Raw genomic sequence first — 24716 nt, forward strand, 5'->3', positions numbered from 1 at the left:
TCTGCCCGAGGTCTCCAGTGAAGTCATGTAATGTTTCTCTGACCATTTGCTGCATTTAAAACAACTGGGAACTGGGAAATCTCAGACTTCAGTGTGCTCAAGACAACTGGGAACTGGGAAATCTCAGACTTCAGTGTGCTCAAGACAACTGGGAACTCTGGGGGAAAAAGATGAGCTGACTGAGAAATATCTTCTGAACGGTCATCCAACTAGGAATTCCATGTAAAGACAATCGGGCATCTTTATAGAGCTTCAACGTCTAAGGCACTGCATCTCAGTGCTAGGTGTTACCAGGCTGTATTGCAACCGGCCGTGATTGGAAGTCCCATAGGGCGGCACACAATTGGCCCAGCGTCGTTAGTGTTTGGCCAGGGTAGGCCATCATTGTAAATAAGATTTTTTTCTTAACTGACTTGCCTAGTCAAATAAATATCAAACTTGTCCTCACCCTGGCTCTCAGAAAGCAGCCCCGACAGCTTACAGACAAGAAGTTATGATGACTGAATATTATCAGGTCAGAATAACAAAACTATGTTGTAAAATGTAATAATGGGCCTATAATAGGAAACATAACATTTAGCTACTCGTGTAACTACAAGGCCTGTTACATTATAGTGGTATTTGTAAGGCAGACATCAGGAGCAGCTTTTGTCTGCCCTTCCCATTTCGGTAGACTACTGCAGGCCTGGGCCTACTGTTATGCCTATGACGGTTTCTGACACCACTTGTCACTGCTCGGTTACATTTGACCTTGAAATTCTTGCTACAAATTGTTACATTTTTTGTGACCTCTCCCCTGATTCATAGCCTACTGGAATACCAATTTTTGTCACCCCTAGTGGAGAAAAAACGGACCTACAATGACAAATAAAAAAAGTAGGGATGAGCGCCATGTCTGATTCAAGCGTAGTGTAATAGAGAACGGGACATTTTAACGTTTTAGCTCCAGGGTCGGGGATCGCGTTCGGTCTCGGTATCGAGGATGTCCGAGGGCGCAGGTGTTCAGCAGGGCTCCCCGGCCATCGGTGCGGCGGGATCGGCTCCTGCGGCTCCGGGAGCCGGGGGAACGGAGGGTTCGGGCGCCACGGTAGGATCGGCACGAATCGCGGCGAAGAAGGCGCAGCTCCGCTCCTCCCCGCGCCCTAAGAAACTGGAGAAGCTCGGAGTGTATTCCTCTTGCAAGGTAGTATGTCGTCCATTATTAAATTATTTAGAAATTATTATAAATGTTTCAATGTTTTGCAAATGGATTGTGCTTCAAATGCTTGTTGGGTTGCAGTGCTGCTATAATGCAAGCGCAGTAAAGGAAGCCATTGCCGCACAATATATATATTTTTTCATATCCCTCATTCTCTATTTGTGCAAAATGGTCCTTTTGGAAAATAATATCAGGACCAAAAACGGCAACATGTTCAGTCTGGCGCTTCCATATTTACTATTACAATGTTTCTTTCTAGGCGGGAGAGTAGATTTAAACATTCTCTTGCACTTTGACAAATTCAGGTTTTGCGTGGTGGTGCATAGCCTGAATGACTCCAAGCTAGGGGAGTGTGCGGAGTGTAATTCACCCCTCTGGAAAAGTGACAGTGTTTTTTCTGTCTGTCAGCGTGGCGCGGCGTTGTAAACTATTAAGTATTTATTGCGTTTATATAACATCTGCAAGGAGAGACGTCTTTGTTTTGACAGGGTGACAGCTGTTGGGGGGCGGAGTTTGTTGTTGTTCATCGGCGCATGTTCCTGTGCGCAGCTCCAGCTGAAAATAATAACAGATATGTAGCACTTGTAGTAAGAGGGCTGCCCCACCAGGCGCGGATTTAGCTATGCGTTTTAGTCATTTATCTTTAACAGAGGCTCTTATCCAGACAGATTTACAGGTAGTGCATTCATCTTAAAGGGAAAATCCACTCAAAAACGACTAAATTATAGTTTTGAGTAGATTTTCCCTTTAAGATAGCTAGGTGAGAGACAACCACATATCTCAGTCATAGTAAGTACATTTTCCTCAATCAAGTAGATATCAGCAGCAAATTTAGCGCTAGTATGCCACTTGTTTACCAAGCTGTCCATCACTTGTCAACTTATGACATATCAGAGAAGTTAAACAGGTTTATAAACATGTAATAGCATGTCTGTGTGCTTATGTGGCTTTATAATCCTTGTGACCCTTTGCTGTAGGCTGAGGGGGCCTGTAAGTGTAACGGCTGGAAGAGCCAGAACCCCCCTCCCACGCCGCCCCGTACGGACCAGCAGCCCAACACTGTCAACCTGCTGGAGCCCTGCCGCAGTTGTTCCCACACACTGGGTAAGACTAGGGGTAGATGGTACAGGCAGATGTAATGTTCTAGAAAAGCCAGGTAATAAAGCAGGTTTTCAGAGGTACATTAGTCAGAGAAACAAAATAAAGTCTGTCCTCTCTCTCTCTCTCTCCCCCTCTCTGACTCTATCTCTCCCTCTCAGGTGACCATGTAACCCACCTAGAGAATGTCTCAGAGGAGGAGATGAACAGGCTACTGGGTATAGTCCTAGATGTGGAGTACCTGTACACATGTGTTCACAAAGAAGAGGATGCTGACACCAAACAAGTCTACTTCTCCCTATTCAAGGTTAGCCACAGCTCAACATGTATACAACACATTACTTTCAGTGCATCGGTTTCACAATTTCTTCTTTCTCCTTCAGCTGTTGAGGAAATGCATCCTACAGATGGGCAAACCTGTGGTGGAGGCGCAGGAAAGTCCTCCCTTTGAGAAACCCAGCATCGAACAGGCAAGTGCACACACACTCTGAGGAAAAGTGACACATTTAGATCAGACTTCCACAAGATGTAGACATTATATGTTGTTTACATGATCTCTGTGTCTTCATCAGGGGGTGAATAACTTTGTCCAGTACAAGTTCAGCCATCTTCCCTCCAAGGAGCGTCAGACCATTGTGGAGCTGGCCAAGATGTTCCTCAACCAGATCAACTACTGGCAGCTGGAGACGCCCTCACAGAGACGACAGCGGGCGCCTGCTGATGATGCTGCTGGGTACAAAGTCAACTACACCAGGTAGCAGGCGCCTTTTGATGATTCAATTGCAACTGCTGGCAGGCACACTTTGATGATGTGCCCACCTTCATTTCGCAAACACTTAAACATCGATTACTGTAGCTCTGGTGTGTTTAGTGCCCAGTACACCCGTAACTTGAACCTTGGTACCAACAGATACATTGTCCTCCTAGAGCCGGTGAAAACCTCTTCATACCAATAGATGATGCACACATTTCATTCAAATTGTATCAACATTATAACCCATAATCAAGCCCATATATTTGTGGTGTGTTTTTCCCCCCAGATGGCTGTGCTACTGCAATGTCCCCCAGTTCTGTGACAGTCTACCGCGGTACGAAATGACCCAGATCTTCGGTCGGACCCTGCTGGGCTCAGTCTTCACTGTGATGAGGAAACAGCTGCTAGAGCAGGCCAGGCAGGAGAAGGATACGTTACCCCCGGAGAAACGCACTCTCATCCTTACACACTTCCCCAAGTAAGAGACACACTGAGGGCATACATGCGCATCGTGCACACACACACACACACACGAGGTAGAGGAGGATTCCTAGTCTCTGTCAACAGTAGGTGTGATGAAGACATCTGTGTGCTGTAGATTCCTGTCCATGTTGGAGGAGGAAGTGTACAGTCACAGCTCTCCCATCTGGAGCGAAGACTTCCTGGTTGGATCCACAGGAGGACAGATCCCCATCCATACAGGTAAACACATCTGACCCCTGACCCTTGAACTGTAGCAGTGATATGATATGGGGGGTAGTTTAGTGTTAACACACAATTAGGCAACACACTAGAACAGGGGGTCCATGAAAATATACAGTACCAGTTTAAAGTTTGGACACACTTAGTCATTCAAGGGTTTTTCTTTATTTTGACTATTTTCTACATTGTAGAATACTAGTGAATGAATTAAAACTATGACATAACACACATGGAATCATAAAGTAACCAAAAAAGTGTTAAACAAATCAAAATATATTTGAGATTCTTCAAAGTAGCCACCCTTTGCCTTGACAACAGCTTTGCACACTCTTGGCATTCTCTCAACCAGCTTCACCTGGAATGCTTTTCCAACAGTCTTGAAGGAGTTCCCACAAATGCTGAGCACTTGTTGGCTACTTTTTCTTCATTCTAAATCATCACAAATCATCTCAATTGGGTCAAGGTCGGGTGATTATGGAGGCCAGGTGCAGCACTCCATCACTCTCCTTGCTCAAATAGCCCTTACACAGCCTGGAGGTGTGTTGGGTCATTGTCCTGTGGAAAAACAAATGATAGTCCCACTAAGCGCAAAAAAATATGGAATGGCGTATCACTGCAGCACCCACACACCACCTCCATGCTTCACGTTGGGAACCACACATGCGGAGATCATCCGTTCACCTTGTGGCGAAATCTGCACAGAGCCTTCACCGTGCACTGCCACTTTAAGAGCGCATGAGCAGTAAGGAAGAAGAATATAAAGAGAGCTCGTTCAGCTCTTTGGGGAGGGGCTCTTTGGTGGCGCGACAGTTTGATTGTGTGTGCTGTGCTGCAGAAGTTGTTTGTTTTCAGCGTGTGTAGTTTATAGAGTATTTAACTCCATCATCGGTGTAATCGCGCTAGGTCGTGGTTGTTTTTGTTTGGGACCACGCCCGTTATGGATCGCATGGATTAGTAGCAACATTGTTGCGAAGCTTTAACATACAAACCATCGGACAGTCAGACAGTACACCTGCACGCCTGAAGACCACAGCTAAGACCTCTCTTGTTCTCTTTCTCTTTTTCTCTTCCCTCTATCGTTCCAGTGCTTTACCCTGAAACAGACTCTCTATTTTTCCAATGCACTTCCCATTGAAGTGCATTAGAGCTGGACTATTATTGCCCTGCCTGAAGTATTTGGACATTTTAGTTAAAAGGGAGGTTGCTTGCCAATTGTGTATTGTTATGTGAACTGTATTGAGATGTACTAATGACATGTGGCTGAGAAGACTGGACATTTTTAAGGCCTTTGTTGTGTCGATGAACACCCCCCACATTCATACCCTCTGCACTCATCTACTAGAAAATAATACAGATTATTGCAAATCCTATGTTGATGACTGGGTTCGTTCTTGTATGAAGTTGCTGTTGAATTGCTCTGCCATTATTAGTATTAGTATTATTGTATGAGGTATTCTTGTTTGGGTTACCCCTGTGCTATGATGTGGGTTTTATATGGTGTGTATTCTCTTTTTCTCTCCACTGGCTATCTGGTAAACAGGCTACACTCTAGGCAGTCTCTTCTGCTGATGTGTGTGGGTCTGGTAGTGGTTCTCTCTATTCTACTCTTTTCCTTTCGGCATGGTTAATACCTGCCTGGCGCCCGAACAAAAGCTTTCTTTACCCCTCTCTAATAAATACCGCTACAGAATTGGCACCCGAACAGGGACTTAAAGAGAAACACCCATGACACCATCCACACAAGGTTGAATCATGTCTTTTGTTGGAACCCCATACTGTGTCAATGTGGACACACCTGATGGTAATCATGTTCGGGATTCTTTCATTGTGGAAGGACTTAATGAACTAATGGAGTTGGATAGCACTGACCCTAATCCCCAGGTTTCTGGCTCACCTATAACATCTCCACCATTACCCTCCCCTCAAACCCTTCCGGTTACCCTGTCCAGAGAGACTGGGAGAGGTGTCTCTGTGATCCCTGGACAACTGGAACATCAATGGACACACACCAATCATAGTTTGACAATGCAGGAGAATGCCATTCGCAAACTCAGTGAATGTGTGGAGGCTCATCAGACAGATATGCAGAGGAGGTTGGATTACCTTCCCTGTCAAATGGAGGAAAACCAACAACAAATTGTTCAGAGACAGAAATATTTACAAGATTCTCTGAAGCAGGATATTCAAGGAAAACTGCACCGGTTCAAAACACAAATGGAAACTAACCATCATCAAGTCATACTCTTTCTTGAGGACGAACAAAAACGGAGAGCAGAGGAGTCAGCCTCTGTTGTGAAGGGAGTGTGTTCTTATCTGAAGGAAGTTATGGAGGACATGAAGAACTCTCTCACAGGGGAACTACGATTTTTGATTGAACAGACTCAAAAGGACACCGTTAATGAGATGGAAAAAGCACAGAAGGCCACAGACCTTCAACTGGAAGGGCTGCACCAGGAGGTAATGCAGTGCTTTTCCCTTCTGGACAAATCTTCTGCACCGCCCTCAGGTTTTACCTCTGCCACTGGCTTGGCCAGTAAGGTAATAGGAACAGGTAGTACTACAAAAACCCCTCTGAAGATACTGTTAAACAACAGAACTCCCGCTGCCACTGTCATGCCTCCTCTAGAGCGCTCCCTCCCTATCAAACTACTTTTCCCCACTTTTGGCAGCCCAGAAGATGATGTTGATCCACTGTTTTTCTTATCTAAGTGTAATGATTTTCTTTCTATCCGGCCCCTTACTGACTTGGAGGTTCTGGCCACCCTCCGCAGTGTTCTCCATGGTACAGCAAGAGACTGGTGGGAGATAGCCCGTGAACATGTGTCAACCTGGGAGGAGTTTCAAAAAATATTCCTCTTAGCCTTCCTCTCAGAGGACTATGGGGATGAACTGGCGGAACGTGTTCGTAACAGAGTCCAGGGTGAAGCAGAGCCAATACGGGACTTTGCCTTCTCCTATCGAGTTCTATGTAGAAGATGGAAGGCTGACATTACTGAGCAGGAGATGGTCAAACTCCTTCTTAAGAACATGGTTCCCCGCCTTGCTAGTCAACTTCGAGAACGTGTGCAAAATGTGGATGATCTGGTGCGGCTTGGGACTCAGTTTGAGAAGGACTGGAAGCGCCACCTCCAAACTAAAAACCCGGTTCCCTCATCCCAGTATACCAATAACTCTCCTGGGGCTAAACCGTCTCAGATATTTGTACCCAAGATCCAGGACAAAAGTCCAGTTATGTGTTGGAGGTGTAAAGTCCAACATCCTCCAGATTCTTGCCCGCTCTATGTCCAGCGTCAGGATTCAGGAAAAGGTCGGAAAGGACCGAAGACTGAAAGTCTAGACAGGCGTGGTGGCTTGCATACAATTGGGTCAGCCTTAATGCCCACCATGAAGCCTTTAGACAGCACAGCTAGCGGTCTTATTCCTATTCCGCAACAACTATTGGTTCCTCTGACTGTTAGGAACTGGAGAGGGAAGGCCATAATCGACACAGGGGCATCTTACACCCTGATGCAAGAGGCCCTGTGGCAGAACATGGCATTACCTCATGAGGAGCTACGAACATGGGAGGAGGGACCATTGTACTTGGCCAATGGAGAACCTACCACTCCCTTGGGCTGGATTAGTATAATAATACAACTGCATGGTGAGACTATTAACCTTCCTGTGGCAATTCTTGCAGATTCAAGCCTGGCATTTGCTGTAGTCCTTGGCCTAGACTTCCTGTTCTTCAGTGGACTGACCATCTCGATGTCCGAACCCTCCTATCGGCTGCACTCTGACTATTCTCAGCCTCATCCATTTCAACCTGGTAATGCACTGATTTCAGGTTGGAGCCTGCTACATTATGCAGAGTCCGGACAAGGTCAAGTCAGAAACAGAGAAAATATAAAGAGACAAAGACAAAAACATGTTCCACCAGTGAAGTCTGAGAACCCAACTATCACCCTGATTACCGCCGTACCCCCCCTTCTATCCGAGAGCAAAAGCGAACCTGATGCTGATTTCTACATCAAACAAGCGGTGGAACAGGCATGTGTGTCGGATGATGAAAGGTGGCAGCTATCCCAGATGTTGGACGTGAACAGTGAGGTCTGTACTCTTACACTCGGCCGTACAACCGTCTTCAAACATAAAATCTATACCCGGCATGAGGTCCCCATTAAGCAGCGTCCCTACAGGCTGTCCCCCGCCAAACTGGCAATTCTCAATGAACAGCTCAAAAGCATGTTGGAGAATGGAATTGTGGAACCTTCTTTTTCCGGATGGGCTTCTCCGGTTGTCCTGATTCCTAAGAAAGATGGTGGATATCGATTCTGTGTGGACTACAGGAAGCCGAATGCCATAACAGAAAGCGATGCCTACCCTCTACCAAACATAAATGACATACTGGAATCTCTGGCAGGAGCATCCATCTTTAGTAATCTGGATCTGAACAGTGGCTATTGGCAGGTGTCAATGGATCACGCTAGTCAAGACAAGACGGCCTTTGTCACCCCTGCTGGTTTGTACTCCTTCAAAGTCATGCCTTTTGGTTTGAAGAATGCTCCAGCAACCTTCCAAAGGTTGATGGAGACTGTCCTGGGAGATCTGAGGGGTAAAAATTGTCTTGTTTATCTGGATGACATCATAATCTACTCCTCCTCTGTTGCGGATCATCTGCAAGACATTCAGTCCGTCTTCGACAGACTAAAGGCTGCAGGTTTGACCTTGAACTTGAAGAAGTGTCGTTTCTGTCTGCCAGAACTCAAGTTCCTTGGTCATGTGGTTAATGCTGAAGGTATCCATGCAGATCCAGCCAAAGTTGCAGCCGTGCAGGAATTCCCAATTCCCACATCCCTCAAGGCTGTTCAGCGGTTTCTGGGTATGGCTGGATGGTACCACAGGTTTGTGCCTGACTTTTCAAAGGTAGCCGAACCCCTCAATCACCTTAAGAAGAAAGGTGTGAAATTCCAATGGACCCCTGCATGCCAAGGTGCATTTGAAGCACTCAAAAACAGTCTAATTACTCCTCCAGTGCTTGGACATCCTAACCTGAATGCTCATTTCATTGTGTACACGGATGCAAGTCAAACAGGACTTGGAGCAGTCTTGGCGCAACAAACAGGACTTGGAACAGAAGAAGTTCTTGCCTATGCAAGTCGCACCCTTAATTCAGCCGAGAGGAATTATTCAACGACTGAAAGGGAATGCCTCGCTGTGGTCTGGGCTTTGGAGAAATGGAGCTACTACTTGGAGGCAAAGATCTTCACCGTTGTCACAGACCATGCTGCTCTGCAGTGGGTTCTGGCATCAGGCAAGACCAACAGCCGTCTTATTCGCTGGTCTATCAGACTGCAGAAGTTTGACTTCATCATTGAGTATCGCAAAGGAAAACTGAACGTTGTACCAGATGCCCTTTCTCGGATTACAGAGACTGCCAATGTTTGTCCTCCCTTGTGCAGTACCTATACTACCGCTAAATGTCTGGATGATTCCTTTCCTCTGGATGATGAGAGTGTATGGAGAGCACAGCAGAAGGATGCTGCCATCATGGCGATCCACAAGAGTCTGTCTGAAGAAGACTCCAAGAGTCGCTTCAATGATAAGTATAGCATAATTCAGGATAAAGTGTATCGAAAAACTCCAAGAGGAGATGGAATACACAGCACCCATTATCGCGTATTCATTCCCTCTACATTGTGTGACCAGATAATCCAAGCTTATCATGCCAATCCCATGAGTGGCCATCTTGGAGTTTTTAAAACTTATCGAAGACTACAAGATGTGGTTTACTGGCCAGGCATGTGGGTTGATACCCGGAAGTTTGTACAGCAGTGTGAAGTCTGCCAGAAATACAAACCAGACATTGGCAGACCTGCCGGGAAAATGCAGCAGACCGTGGTGAACCATCCAAATGAAATGTTGGGAATTGACCTCATGGGACCTTTTCCTCCCAGCCGGGGGACACGGAATGAATTTTTATTGGTGGTAGTGGACTACTACACACACTGGGTGGAGTTGTTTCCCCTCCGCAAAGCCACTGCATCAGCCATTGCTCTAATTCTGCGAAGGGAGGTTTTTACCAGATTCGGAATTCCGGACCAAATCCTCTCTGACCGAGGTCCGCAGTTCATATCAGGAATATACAAAGAGCTCTGTACCTACTGGGGTGTAATTGCCAAGTTGACCACAGCCTACCATCCTCAGACCAACCTGACCGAGAGGGTAAACCGAACCCTGAAGGGGATGATTGCTTCATTCGTGGGGGATCAGCACACAAGGTGGGATCAGCATCTTCCAGAATTTCGCTTTGCACTGAACTCTGCCGTGCAGGAGACTTCTGGGGTCACTCCCGCCGAACTCCACCTGGGAAGACCACTAAAAGGACCGATGGACAGGGTCTTGCAAAGTTCGAATGTTTCACCTGACTGCCCAGCGTTTGATGCCGTACAACACCACCACACCTTGCTAGCCAGAGTGGAGGCCAGCAAAACCAAAGCCAAACAACGACAGCTGAGAAACTATGACAAACATAGACGAGACGTGTGTTTTCCACCCCAGTCTCGTGTCTGGGTACGTTCACATCATCTGTCAAAGGCATCTAAGAAGTTCACTGCCAAGCTAGCTTCGAGATGGAAAGGTCCATACCGTGTAGTGCAGCAGTTGGGACCAGTGAACTACTTGGTCTGTTTGGAGGACACTGGGGAAGATGTCAGGACAGTGCATGTTGTTGACCTAAAGCCCTGCTACCCTACGGCAGAAGAGCTGGATCGCAGGCAAAAGCAACACCTGCAGGACCTCTTCGTGGAGGACTCTGATGAGGAGGACTTCCCTGGTTTTGTGTAGCAGGAACATGAACCTGTCAAAGCCTGCATCCTCTCTGTTTCTACAGGCATTGTTTTTTCATGGGGGGAGGAGTGTGGCGAAATCTGCACAGAGCCTTCACCGTGCACTGCCACTTTAAGAGCGCATGAGCAGTAAGGAAGAAGAATATAAAGAGAGCTCGTTCAGCTCTTTGGGGAGGGGCTCTTTGGTGGCGCGACAGTTTGATTGTGTGTGCTGTGCTGCAGAAGTTGTTTGTTTTCAGCGTGTGTAGTTTATAGAGTATTTAACTCCATCATCGGTGTAATCGCGCTAGGTCGTGGTTGTTTTTGTTTGGGACCACGCCCGTTATGGATCGCATGGATTAGTAGCAACATTGTTGCGAAGCTTTAACATACAAACCATCGGACAGTCAGACAGTACACCTGCACGCCTGAAGACCACAGCTAAGACCTCTCTTGTTCTCTTTCTCTTTTTCTCTTCCCTCTATCGTTCCAGTGCTTTACCCTGAAACAGACTCTCTATTTTTCCAATGCACTTCCCATTGAAGTGCATTAGAGCTGGACTATTATTGCCCTGCCTGAAGTATTTGGACATTTTAGTTAAAAGGGAGGTTGCTTGCCAATTGTGTATTGTTATGTGAACTGTATTGAGATGTACTAATGACATGTGGCTGAGAAGACTGGACATTTTTAAGGCCTTTGTTGTGTCGATGAACACCCCCCACATTCATACCCTCTGCACTCATCTACTAGAAAATAATACAGATTATTGCAAATCCTATGTTGATGACTGGGTTCGTTCTTGTATGAAGTTGCTGTTGAATTGCTCTGCCATTATTAGTATTAGTATTATTGTATGAGGTATTCTTGTTTGGGTTACCCCTGTGCTATGATGTGGGTTTTATATGGTGTGTATTCTCTTTTTCTCTCCACTGGCTATCTGGTAAACAGGCTACACTCTAGGCAGTCTCTTCTGCTGATGTGTGTGGGTCTGGTAGTGGTTCTCTCTATTCTACTCTTTTCCTTTCGGCATGGTTAATACCTGCCTGGCGCCCGAACAAAAGCTTTCTTTACCCCTCTCTAATAAATACCGCTACAACCTAGTCTGCGTCTCACAATGACACAGCGGTTGGAACCAAAAATCTCACATTTTGACTCATCAGACCAAAGGACAGACTTTCACCAGTCTAATGTCCATTGCTCATTTTTCTTGGCCCAAGCAAGTCTCGTCTTATTGGTGTCTTTTAGTAGTGGTTTCTTTGCAGCAATTCGACCATGAAGGCCTGATTCATGCAGTCTCATCTGAACAGTCGATGTTGAGATGTGTCACGAACAGGCTCGAACCCCTTAACAAAAAGGGAGACGACGTGGAGATAAGGAATAACAAAATATATTTATTAACTGTGGTGTGTGTGTGTAGTCAGTAATCAGTAGTGTAAGTGAGTGGTTGCGTGCATAAATGTGATAATGAAGGGTGTTGAAAGGTGCCTATGCAAACAAACAAAAACAGCCACAAAAAATTCCACAACCAAAATCTATCAGTGTCTGCATGGAAAGAGTCTCCCCAATGAATGGGGAAAAGGTGCATTTATCCTGGGACACACTCGAGCCCAGGTGTGTCCCATTTCTCTGACGACCCTCCCGGCTCCGCCCACCGACTTCCTATTAAGGAAAACAAGAGCAAAGAGAAAGAATTCGGCAGACAGAGTGGGAGGGTCATCACAGATGTGTCTGTTACTTGAACTCTGTGAAGCATTTATTTGGGTTGCAATCTGAGATGTAGCTAACTCTAATGAACTTATCGTCTGCAGCAGAGGTAACTCTGAGTCTTCCATTCCTGTGGCGGTCCTCATGAGAGCCAGTTTCATCATAGCGCTTGATGGTTTTTGCGACTGCACTTAAAGAAACTTTCAGTTCTTGAAATGTTCTGCATTGGACTTCATGTCTTAAAGTAATGATGGACAGTTGTTTTTCTTTGCTTATTTGAGCTGTTCTTGCCATAATATGGACTTAGTATTTTTCCAAATAGGGCGGCTATCTTCTGTATACCAACCCTACCTTGTCACAACACAACTGATTGGCTCAAACGCATTAAGAAGGAAAGAAATTCCACAAATTAACTTTTAACAAGGCACACCTGTTAATTGAAATGCATTCAATGTGACTACCTCATGGAGCTGGTTGAGAGAATGCCAAGAGTGTGCAAAGCTGTCATCAAGACAAAGGGTGGCTTCTTTGAAGAATCCAAAATAAATGTTGATTTGTTTAACACTTTTTTGGTTACTACATGATTCCATATGTGTTATTTCAAAGTTTAGATGACTTCTCTATTATTCTACAATTGAGAAAAATAAAGAAAAACCCTTGAATGAGTAGGTGTGTACAAACTTTTGACTGGTATTGTATATATATTTTTAATGTTTTTTATGAATACCGCTAGCAACAACAGAATAAACACATTTTGAATTACATACACTACCATTGAAAAGTTTGAGGTTACTTAGAAATGTCCTTGTTTTTGAAATCACATTTCACATTTTTGGTCCATTATAATAACATCAAATTGATCAGAAGTACAGTGTAGACATTGTTAATGTTGTAAATGAATATTGTAGCTGGAAACGGCTGATTTTTAATGGATACCAGCTTAAACATCAACAGTGAAGAGTTGACTCCGGGATGCTGGCCTTCTAGTCAGAGTTGCAAATAAAAGCCATATCTCAGACTGGCCAATAAAAATAAAATATTAAGATGGGCAAAAGAACACAGACACTGGACAGAGGAACTCTGCCTAGAAGGCCAGCATCCAGGAGTCACCTCTTCACTGTTGACGTTGAGACTGGTGTTTTGCGGGTACTATTCAATGAAGCTGCCAGTTGAGGACTTGTGAGGCATCTGTTTCTCAAACTAGACACTAATGTACTTGTCCTCTTGCTCATTTGTGCACCGGGGCCTCCCACTCCTCTTTCTATTCTGGTTAGAGCCAGTTTGCACTGTTCTGTGAAGGGAGTAGTACACAGCGTTGTAAGAGATCTTCAGTTTCTTGCCAATTTCTCGCATAGAATAGTGTTCATTTCTCAGAACAAGAATAGACTGACAAGTTTGTCAAGAAAGTTATTTGTTTCTGGCCATTTTGAGCCTGTAATCGAACCCACCAACGCTGATGCTCCAGATACTCAACTAGTCTGAAGAAGGACAGTTTTATTGCTTGTTTAATCAGAACAACAGTTTTCAGCTGTGCTAACATAATTGCAAAAGGGTTTTCTAATGATCAATTAGCCTTTTAAAATGATAAACTTGGATTAGCTAACACAACGTGCCATTGGGACACAGGAGTGATGGTTGCTGATAATGGGCTTCTGTACGCCTATGTAGATATCCCATGAAAAATCTGCCGTTTCCAGCTCCAATAGTCATTTACAACATTAGCAATGTTTACATTGTATTTCTGATCAATTTTATATTATTTTAATGGACAAAAAAATGTGCTTTTCTTAAAAAAATAAGGAGATTTCTAAGTGACCCCAAACTTTTGAACGGTAGTGTACCTACAGTAGAAAATAGGACAATATATTATTTTGAATGATTTCAACTTTATTTATCAACTCCTAATATTGAGTAAACTACACTCACTGGAGTATCTGACATATGCTTTGAAAAAGCACCCACGAATAGGCTACTAGTAAATAGGCTACCGGTCAGTAGACTACCGGTCAGTAGGTCAGTAGACTACCGGTCAGTAGACTACCGGTCAATAGGCTACCGGTCAGTAGGTCAGTAGACTACCGGTCAGTAGACTACCGGTCAATAGGCTACTGGTCAGTAGGCTACCGGTCAGTAGGTCAGTAGACTACCGGTCAGTAGACTACCAGTCAATAGGCTACCGGTCAGTAGACTACCGGTCAGTAGGCTACCGGTCAGTAGACTACCGGTCAGTAGACTACCGGTCAGTAGACTACCGGTCATTATGCTTCCATTGCGACAAGTGCCGCTGTCTGCTGGTAAGTTTTCTTGACTTGGACATACATGTTTGCCAACACATGGCTAACCTTTGTTCAGCCTTCTAAACTGCTTCTCTTTAGCAAAAATGTGTTTGGATGTCTAGCTAATAGGTTATGCTAGATTTTACACTTCCTCTTCCAATTATAATGTGCGGAGGTCAAAAAAATAGAAAACTATACCAAATCTATTAATTTTAAAATGTTTATTACTTATCCTTGCCATTATCATTCACCTGATGATAAGACAAGACATGTGAATAAATTGTTTTTGCTAACATATGATGAATGTCCCTGGGTCGCCGGTTTGCATGGGAGGGAGTCCCTATGTAACAAAAGGTTGAAGAACCCTGCACTACCAGGATACACTTCCACACCCCATCACCAGGTGGCAGCACCAACCGAGTCAAGGCCAGGGCTCTGCTAGGAAGCCTTCATAAGCACATCAGGTGCAGGCGTTTAGGGTGGTTATTATTCTTATTAGTCTGTCCCAGCTGGCAGAGCTGTGAGGCTGCTGGTTTGTTTGGTGGCCATGAGGCCTTTTGTTTGGTTTTGAGTCTTTAGTTTGGCATGCCTGTTTTTAGTTTTCCCAAAATGTGTCAGTTTTTTGGGGGGTCACCAACTGAACAAATACTAATCTCCTTGGACCAAGATGTCAAGAAGGAGTTGGCCCTGGACCCCGGGAAGTTTGCTGTTTCCTGAGCACATGTACATACAACGCGGCCCTCATACTCTGCTTTCTCACATCAAATCAGGTTACAGACCATGTAACTTGGCATAATACCCATTAACAGCGTCCCCAGGCTCCTGGCTCCTGAACATTTTGCCTCAAAGTGGGACTTGAAAGGGGTGTGGTTGAAATTGAGGCGGGAGAGGGTGCAAGCCTGCTACAGCTGAATTGGATTGGACTTTTAAAAATGGCGAAAATCCATACATTTGTATCACAGCAACAGTGTTGCTATATTTGTGGTTTTACCGACAAATCAGGCTACTTTAAAAACGATGCTGTGGGTGAAAATGTATTGTTTGCGTGTTTTAGGGCTATTTCTAAGTAGCACCGCGGCCGCCATGGCATTTCTCTTAAAAAAGTTATCTTTCACTGACCTGCTGCTGACAGTAAGGCAGGCTGTTTCTGGTGGGGAGGGCCAAAGGGGTTATCAATTCAGTGAATGAAATTACGATCTCATCCTCAGTAGCCCATTCCAGCAGGCTATTGGGAAACACAAGCGTTTCTTACCTCGAAATCACCAAGCTATTCATGTTGAATAAATTAGTCTGTTAATTTGAACTAAGCAAGCTGCTAAATTGTTCAGTTTACATCTTGCCTACATCTTGTCTAGGCTACTGTAGATTATCCTGACATGAGATGTTGGCCTATCAGGGGCTATAGGCTACCTGCATCTATCTAAGCAAACCATGGCGAAATTGAAGTACAATTCTAAACCCAGATTTTAGTCACTAGCCTATGCCTATTGAAATGACAAGTCAATCTTGAAAATGGGCCATTTAACTGTTTGTAGTTTTAACATCTAGCACATAATAACAGCAATTGCCAGAAAATAGCATGACATTAGTTTTTTATGTTCGTCAAAGTTTCTTGCTCAGAGATTTCGAGATGTCCAACTTGTATCACTCAAACTCTCTTGCATAGTTATGCACATGTGCAAAGGGGATATATATATACAATTATAAACCTGGTTCAAGCCCTGAAGGCTGATTGGCTGAAAGCCGTGGTATATCAGACAATATACAATTTTTTTACTGTACTAATTACATTGGCAACCAGTTTATGATGGCAAAAAGGCACCCCAGGGTTTGTTGTATATGGCCAATATACCACGGCTAATCCAGGCACTCCGTGTTACGTCATGCTTAAGAACAGCCCTTAGCCGTGGTACTGTATATTGGCCATATACCCCCCCCCCCCCCCCCCCCCCCTATTGAAGAAAAAGGATAAGGCGAATTTAATAAGAGCGAATTACATTTTCTCTTCCAAAATATTCAAATTCCTTCAGTACGTCATGTCATAGTTCGCAATAATTATTATTTTGAGGAAAATCTCATTTTGCTTCTAATGTTGTTACAAATTACTACGATATTCCTTCTTAATTGCCTTGATAACGTTATGGAAAAAGGGTTTATTGTATAAATATGGCAACTTCTCTTTTGCTGTATTTTTTTTTTAAATGGGATAGTTTTCAGGCCTTTTGGGTGGGTTTTGAGTGGCCATTGGGCTGGAAATTCTAGCTAGACCTGGCAACCCTGCACAGCGATCAAATTATTTTTGTAACTCACTTCCTTGTTTAGCCCATAACTTGTGATGCTCTCTCTTTGAAAGATGTGATGTGATTGATATGAGTGCTTCTCTCCACTGTTAAATTAATCTGATGGTCTCACCTGTGTATAATGACAGTGATCAGTGCACCCCCGGTGGCCAGGCCTCTGTACTACAGCACCAGCCCAGTATCAGTGGACCCATCCAGCTGTGGCAGTGTCAGTCCTGCCAGGAAGACAGCCTCTGCTCTGGAACCCAGCCCAGGTAAACACAACAGGCTCTAGACACAGATCTAGGATCAATTTACCCACCAGAAATTATAATCTAAACCATTAGGCTCATCCATTCCTCCTCCTCTCACCTGAGACGATTCCCCAGGTTGTTGCTGTAAATGAGAATGTGTTCTCAGTCAACTTACCTGGTAAAATAAGGGTAAAAAAAATTCAAATAAATTATCTGGCCTTAGATCAGTTTCTAGGGACAACTTGACATATGATCTACCTGTGTAGGTGGGCAGAAGCGGAAGCCATCGGAGCCCATCCCCCATGACGAGACTAAGAAGCTCAGGATCGTCGGCGACATCCCCATGGAACTCATCAACGAAGTCATGGCAACCATTACTGACCCGACCTCCATGCTGGGACCAGAGGTAACATCAAACGCTCAGTCAGTCCAACATATAGTCATCAATAATTCCAGAGCTTAACACGGAACCCAAACCGGCTGCGCGTGTGCGCCATCGTGCATACATTTATTTTGTCCCCCTACACCAAATGCGATCATGACACGCAGGTTAAAATATCAAAACAAACTCTGCACCAATTATATTAATTTGGGGACAGGTCAAAAAGCATTAAACATGTATGGCAATTTAGCTAGTTAGCTTGCACTTGCTAGCTAATTTGTCCTATTAGCTTGTTGTTGCTAGCTAATTTGCTAGCTAATTTGTCCTGGAATATAAACATTGAGTTGTTATTTTACCTGAAATGCACATGGTCCTCTACTCCGTCAATTAATCCACACATAAAACGGTCAACCCGAATCGTTTCTAGTCATCTCTCCTCCTTCCAGGCTTTTTCTTCTCTTGACTTTATATTGCGATTGGCAAGTTTCATAAATTAGGTGCATTACCGCCACTGACCTCGTTCGTCTTTCAGTCACCCACGTGGGTATAACCAATGAGGAGATGGGAGTGGCAGGACTTGCAGCGCGATCTGCGTTTGAAATAGAAAGGACTTCTATTTTAGCCCTTGGCAATGCAGACGCTCGCGAGCGGTGTGGGTGCAATAAATGAATAACATAGATTTAAAAATGTATTTTGCAACACTCGTGTCGCGTGCGGTGTGGTCAGCCTGTTACACTCTATTCCATCTCAGTTAAAAATCAGTTAGTGCATGGATATCTGATTATGGTTGCCCACCCCTGTAAGTCATTGTTTTAGAGACAGTATTATAGAGGTTGATGATGATGTTGAAGCTACTGCTGGAACACTGCTAAATCAAAATGAGTACTCTAATAGGACTTGATGATGATGAGTAAGGCTGACGTCATCCCCTACCCCCCAGACCAGCCTGCTGTCGGCCCACTCAGCCCGTGATGAGGCGGCACGCCTGGAGGAGAGGAGGGGGGTGATAGAGTTCCACGTCATCGGGAACTCCCTCAACCAGAAGCCCAACAAAAGGATCCTGATGTGGTTGGTGGGCCTCCAGAACGTCTTCTCCCACCAGCTGCCTCGCATGCCCAAAGAGTACATCACACGCCTCGTCTTCGACCCGTGAGTGTTGCGGTAGAGATGGACCCTGCTTGCCCCCAAAGAGAGAAATTGTCCCAACTTTGTAGCACAGAAAGAAAAATATTTTCCGAGAGGAGATCGCTTTCTGACTCAAAATGCAAGCTGAGCTCTACTGCTCAGAATGTTTTAAACTTGACCGATGCCAATGCAACATTAACCAATCAAAAACAGTTCTGTAGCAATGAGGTTTGTGCAGAAGGATACAGGCCCAATACATTATCACTGCATATTGACTATGCTTGAATTTCCCTGCCAATGTGGTTGTTCTCAGACCATTTTGAAATGATATTTAAAACATGTAGGTGTATGATCACACTGGTAATAGATAATGTGTTGTATTACTTGAGGTACAGCTGAGTGAGCATAATCATTTGCTTCATTTTCTTTACTGGCCTGATGGCCTGCATCTTATGGTCAGTCTGAGGGGAGAGAGGGAGCAGAGGTGAGGCTGCCTCTCACCTGAATCCCTCTCCCTCCCTCAGTCTTCCAGCTGATGGCGAAAGTCACACTGCATTTCTGCCTTATGCACCAATTCATGTTGATACTCCTATGACCAGAGAAAGGGGAATATTCCTCGATATTAAAAAAGACATAAGCAGCTAATAATAACCACACAAGCTTATGGGAACACTTTGCTCTAGTCATTCATACAGTGGCAGTGCTGGTTGTAAAGGTGAGTGGAAGTAGGAAGAACGCACATTTGATGTCTTATCAAAGTATTGAACAAAGTGTTGACAGTGGTGAATAACAACTTAAACATGAACTTACTCTTTGCTGTGTTCGTTGAGTCTCTCTCAAGTCAGGTTTTAAAAGTTTTGAAATCTCAGTTTCAACTTTGCTGTGCGGTCGAGGCTTCTTTTCACAGTCTATGGCTCAGTCTACGCGGTGATCTAAACTATCTGATTGTCTAGCGGTAGGCCTATAAGTGCACTTGATTTGCTCTCTGTGCCTGCCGGGCAGGCAGAGTTCTACCTTCAGAGACATGAAATGGTTAAAAATGGGAACACTTTCCCTTCTGAGCGCTAGGGCTGATGAATCAAGTGCACCTTCCGACAACAGCGCAAAACGAATATAGAAAAAATAGGAATGCAAGGCTTTATAGTTGTTGTTTATTAAGAAATGTGTAGTGATCAACTAGGAATGGCTTAGAGATCAACCGGTTAGTGACCACTGCTTTATATGAAGTTGCTCTACAGTTGTAAACAAAATGTAATTATTTGGTTTATAATATTTGATACAGAAATAGATATGTTACATTACAAGTATGTTTGACCCCTCAATGTTATGGCAACCATTGAACCTGGCCGTAGTATGAGTTGTTCCGATGACATTATCATTGAAGTGAATAAGAAAAAGGGAACTATTTATTTCCTCTCCAAACAGGAAGCACAAGACGCTGTCGCTGATCAAAGATGGCCGTGTGATTGGAGGAATCTGTTTTCGGATGTTTCCCTCACAGGGTTTCACAGAGATCGTGTTCTGTGCCGTCACCTCCAACGAGCAGGTCAAGGTACGAGACTGCAGCTCTTTTAGCCTGGTCCCAGATCTGTTTGTACCGTCTTTCCAACTCCTATGGCAATATTCCTATGTTGGTCTTTACGGATGTACCTCATTCTTCTTGATTGCTAAGTTTTTACCTTTGACCCCTACCTATCGTTTCCAGGGGTATGGCACTCACCTGATGAACCACCTGAAAGAATATCACATCAAGCACGACATCCTTAACTTCCTCACCTATGCAGACGAGTACGCCATTGGCTACTTTAAAAAGCAGGTCAGTACATGATTGGCTGCTTAAGAAGATCAGCAAATGGCATTATTGGTTATCTTTTTATGTTAGATGTTAGGTTCTAATTCTCAGAGTATAAAACTCAACGGACACTATGAAAGCTTAACCCAAGTTTATTCTTCTCAGAGGATCAATACAGCTGCATTAGACAACAACATTTAACACAAGCACTGATATTTAACCTTTCCACCTACACACCTGAACAGCCAATGCATCTCTGTTGCTAGACAGAACCTTAGTGATATCTGTTCTTCCTCACTTCATCTGACCTGACCTCTACCCCAAAGTGCTCACTCCTCTTATCAATGCCTGCTACATGTGATCGCTTTCCCTACACTCAGCACATTCCAAGCTTAATTGCACCCACCATATAACTTCCTCCTACAGGTACACCATATAACTTCTGGTGTAGACCCTCTAAACCTAAGCACTCAATATTTCAATAGGATACCTGATAATTAGCCCTATCCCAAGTTTAGGAGTTAGTACCCAGAATCCAGCATGGGGAAACATCAATAAACTGGGTGTCTTTGTGAAATGGACCTATCTTACAGCTCTGTCTCGCTCTGTGTCTCTCTCTGTCTGTCTGTCTCTCTCTCTCTCTGTATGTGTCTCTCTCTGTCGCTCTCTGTGTCTCTGTGTCTCTGTCTGTCTCTTTCTGTGGCTCTGTCTCTCTGTCTGTCTCTCTCTCTCTCTCTCTGTCTGTCTCTGTCTGTTTCTCTATCTCTCTCTGTCTGTGTGTCTCTCGCTGTCTGTCTCTGTGTCTGTATCTGTGTCTGTCTGTCTCTGTCTCTCTGTATCTGTCTCTCTGTGTCTGTCTCTGTCTGTCTCTCTGTGTCTGTCTCTGTCTTTCTTTCTCTGTCTGTCTGTCTCTCTGTCTGTCGCTCTTTCTCTCTCTCTATGTCTCTTTCTCTCTGTCTGTGTCTCTCTCCCTCTCCCCTCTCTCCCTCCCTCTCTCTCTCTGTCTGTCTGTCTGTCTGTCTGTCCGTCCGTCCGTCCGTCCGTCCGTCCGTCTGTCTGTCTCTCTCTCTCTCTTTCTGTGTGTGTGTCTCTCTCTCTCTGTCTGTCTGTGTCCCAGGGCTTCTCTAAAGACATCAAGGTTCCCAAGGCCAAGTATCTGGGCTACATCAAAGATTATGAGGGAGCGACGCTGATGGGCTGTGAGCTCAACCCCAGCATCCCTTACACCGAGTTCTCCGTCATCATCAAGAAACAGAAGGAGGTGTGTGTGTGGTGTGTGTGTGCGTGTGTGCCTACAAACGTGTCTATCTGTATAATAAATTGAGTTACCTCTATTTTCTCTCTCTCTCTTTCTGTCTTCCTCCCTCTCTCTCTCTCTCTCAGATCATAAAGAAACTGATAGAGAGGAAGCAGGCTCAGATCAGAAAGGTCTACCCAGGACTTTCCTGTTTTAAGGAAGGAGTTCGGCAGATTCCCATTGAGAGCATTCCTGGAATACGTTGAGTTTCTCCCCCTGTCATTATATGCCTAATTAGTCTACCTTCAGCAAAGGTTCAAAGGCAAATCTAAAGAGAGGTAGCAGTGAAGTGGGGTAGGAAGGAAGTGTGTGGACAGTGTCTCTAATTTAACTCAGCTCCTCTTTGTCACCAGGAGAAACTGGATGGAAACCGGTGGGAAAAGGGTGGGTCTTTCAGTTCCTTATAGCTTATTCTCATCTATTGTGCATACCATTTTAGTAAACAGATAAAAATAGGATTTGAGGGTTTCGTCCGAAGGCTTTACTAGTGAGCTACCACTGCTATCATTATGGTAACTCTGACAGGAAATGAGGTGATAACTTCCTGTTGTGATCCCAGGAAGGAGCTGAAGGATCCAGATCAGCTGTACAGCACCCTGAAGACCATCTTACAACACGTTAAGGTAAGGGGCACGCACACATGCACATAACTCGCATGCACCCACGTGCGCACGCACACACACAGGTTTCTCACTATGTGTTATGTGTTATAGAGTCACCAGAATGCCTGGCCGTTCATGGAACCAGTGAAGAAGACTGAGGCTCCTGGTTACTACCAAGTCATCCGCTTCCCCATGGGTATGTATGGCACTACATATGGAACACATCTGTGCCTGGGTCAACTCTTCAGGGGAAGGAATATAGCAGTACATCATTTGTAAGAAAACAAATATGGGTAATTGAATTGAGCATAGTTACCTTAGTCAGAGACCAACACGTAATGGTTAGTGTGGTCATAGTGTGTTTTTGGTTAATCACATCAGAGTTTGGTTTGGTTTCATTTGATCATTTAGACTAGAGGTTAGTCAAGGTTCATGTTAATGTTGTATTGTGTGATTATCTCCAGACCTGAAGACGATGTCTGAGCGTCTGAAGAGCAGGTACTACACCACGCGGAAGCTCTTCATGGCCGACATGCAGCGCATCTTCACCAACTGTCGAGAGTACAACCCTCCAGAGAGCCAGTACTACAAGTGTGCCAACCTGCTAGAGAAGGTCTTCTACACTAAGATCAAGGAGGCGGGCCTCATTGAGAAGTGAAGGGATGGGAGGGGCTTCAAGGGAGATGGGAGGGGCTTAAAGGGAGAGTGTGGTTTAGTTCTAATGATTTTCAAAAGGTTTTTATTGTCTTAGTCTTTATTTTTCTACTCTTGTCAACTAGAAAAACAGTAGGATATGGTGTAGGGAGGAGGGTTTTAGGTTCATTGGAATACTCAATGTCTGCTGTTCTATCACTCTCTTCTCTCCATCCTTGTCATACTGCCTCCTCTGTCTTTTACTGTGTTTTATCAGTCTCTGCTTCTCCTTGCTCCACCTTGTCTTTGTTGACTCAGGAAAACAGATGTCATGTAGAAACTCCACCTGTACAGCTAACCTAACCCTACATCTGTTCAGAGTCCTACTACATGCAGAAACTCCACCTGTACAGCTAACCTAACCCTACATCTGTTCAGAGTCCTACTACATGCAGAAACTCCACCTGTACAGCTAACCTAACCCTACATCTGTTCAGAGTCCTACTACATGCAGAAACTCCACCTGTACAGCTAACCTAACCCTACATCTGTTCAGAGTCCTACTACATGCAGAAACTCCACCTGTACAGCTAACCTAACCCTACATCTGTTCAGAGTCCTTCTACATGCAGAAACTCCACCTGTACAGCTAACCTAACCCTACATCTGTTCAGAGTCCTTCTACATGCAGAAACTCCACCTGTACAGCTAACCTAACCCTACATCTGTTCAGAGTCCTACTACATGTAGACGTCACATCTGTAAACAACTGGACTGTCTGGGAGAAACGGGAAGGGATAATCAGCCAGTTAGTTACTCAGCCATTCAGTCTGTCAATCTCCAGATTGGTGTTACTGGGTCGTAATGGTGCAGGATGAAGTTGCCCCTAGGGTCAGTTTAGCATTTTCCCTACTAATGGTAACCGTTATGATTGTGGGATGGGAAGCTGATCCTTGATCTGTACCTAGGGGAAACCTCTCCTCAGGAGCCATAGTAATCAGTCATTAGTTCTAATGTGTATGTTACCTAACGCGCGTGTGAGTGTACGCATGACGTCATGCGAGGTCTGTGTCTCAGAATGTATGAGGTCAAAGTTTCTATGTATGTTATTAGAGTTCATCCTGCCAAAAAAAGGAAAATTATATTTCAAATCCACATGTATACATTAAGTAATTCAAGAGGTTAAACCTCTTGAATTATTGAATGTATATTTTCAATGTACTGTATATAAGTTACCCGTCTTGCTTGTCCATGTAAAAAGTCCCATAAGGCAAAAGGTGACCATGGAAATGCCCTTATTTATTTTTCAAGCAACTATTCAGCACCACATGGTGAATAACAACATTTTTGTTTTCCATCGAACTGTTTTGTGTTTTTAGGGAAATGCACGCTATGGCTTATTTATGTATAGTTCATCCTTATTTATGTACTATAATTTAAAGGAATAATGCTTAACAAAAGGTCTTAATTTATTTTGCCTAATTATTTCTGTCTAGCAAATGGAGATTGCTACCTTTGTACTTTGAAGATAAAAGAAAAGAGATTGTGCAGTACTATCTTGTTTTTCTGTTTTGTATGAAGATGTTTGTACTTTTTAAACTATAGGATAAATCTGGATTTTGTGATATGTCTTGAAGAGTTATTACATGGCCTTTGTACTATTGCTTTTAATGCCGTAGTTATAACCGATTTTATAGACTGATTAAAATAGAAGTGAAAATAATGAATTGGAGTTATTTTTGCTACTGCAAATTACACTGACTGAGAATTTCAGATCTTTGCAAATCTATGTAGAGCAAAAACGCTGTTTATAC

The 24716-nt window shown here is 44.2% G+C and overlaps 1 protein-coding gene across 2 annotated transcripts; it reads left to right on the plus strand.

The window, feature by feature from the left end:
• Positions 1-858: 858 nt before the first annotated feature.
• LOC110496595 (histone acetyltransferase KAT2B) lies at positions 859-24625 on the plus strand. 2 transcript variants are annotated; one of them, XM_021572580.2, is made up of 18 exons: positions 859-1183; positions 2176-2302; positions 2458-2603; positions 2680-2766; positions 2869-3050; positions 3337-3528; positions 3649-3752; positions 16967-17092; positions 17338-17477; positions 18394-18602; positions 20004-20130; positions 20284-20394; positions 21488-21631; positions 21754-21868; positions 22021-22051; positions 22227-22290; positions 22381-22465; positions 22734-24625. In XM_021572580.2, the coding sequence occupies exons 1-18, from the start codon at positions 983-985 to the stop codon at positions 22925-22927; spliced, it is 2385 nt and encodes a 794-aa protein (XP_021428255.1). In that variant the 5' UTR covers positions 859-982; the 3' UTR covers positions 22928-24625. The 2 variants fall into 2 exon arrangements, with proteins under 2 accessions (XP_021428255.1, XP_021428256.1); XM_021572581.2 differs by having other exon boundaries at positions 22024-22051.
• Positions 24626-24716: the final 91 nt, after the last annotated feature.

The sequence above is a fragment of the Oncorhynchus mykiss genome, chromosome 18 (assembly GCF_013265735.2).
Source record: "Oncorhynchus mykiss isolate Arlee chromosome 18, USDA_OmykA_1.1, whole genome shotgun sequence".
Lineage (NCBI taxonomy): Eukaryota > Metazoa > Chordata > Actinopteri > Salmoniformes > Salmonidae > Oncorhynchus > Oncorhynchus mykiss.

Coding starts and splice junctions, on each gene's coding strand:
- LOC110496595 (XM_021572580.2), top strand. CDS start 983: ATGTCCGAGGGCGCAGGTGTTCAGCAGGGCTCCCCGGCCATCGGTGCG. Junction 1,184..2,175: donor GAGTGTATTCCTCTTGCAAG/GTAGTATGTCGT, acceptor CCTTTGCTGTAG/GCTGAGGGGGCCTGTAAGTG. Junction 21,869..22,020: donor TGAGAGCATTCCTGGAATAC/GTTGAGTTTCTC, acceptor CTTTGTCACCAG/GAGAAACTGGATGGAAACCG.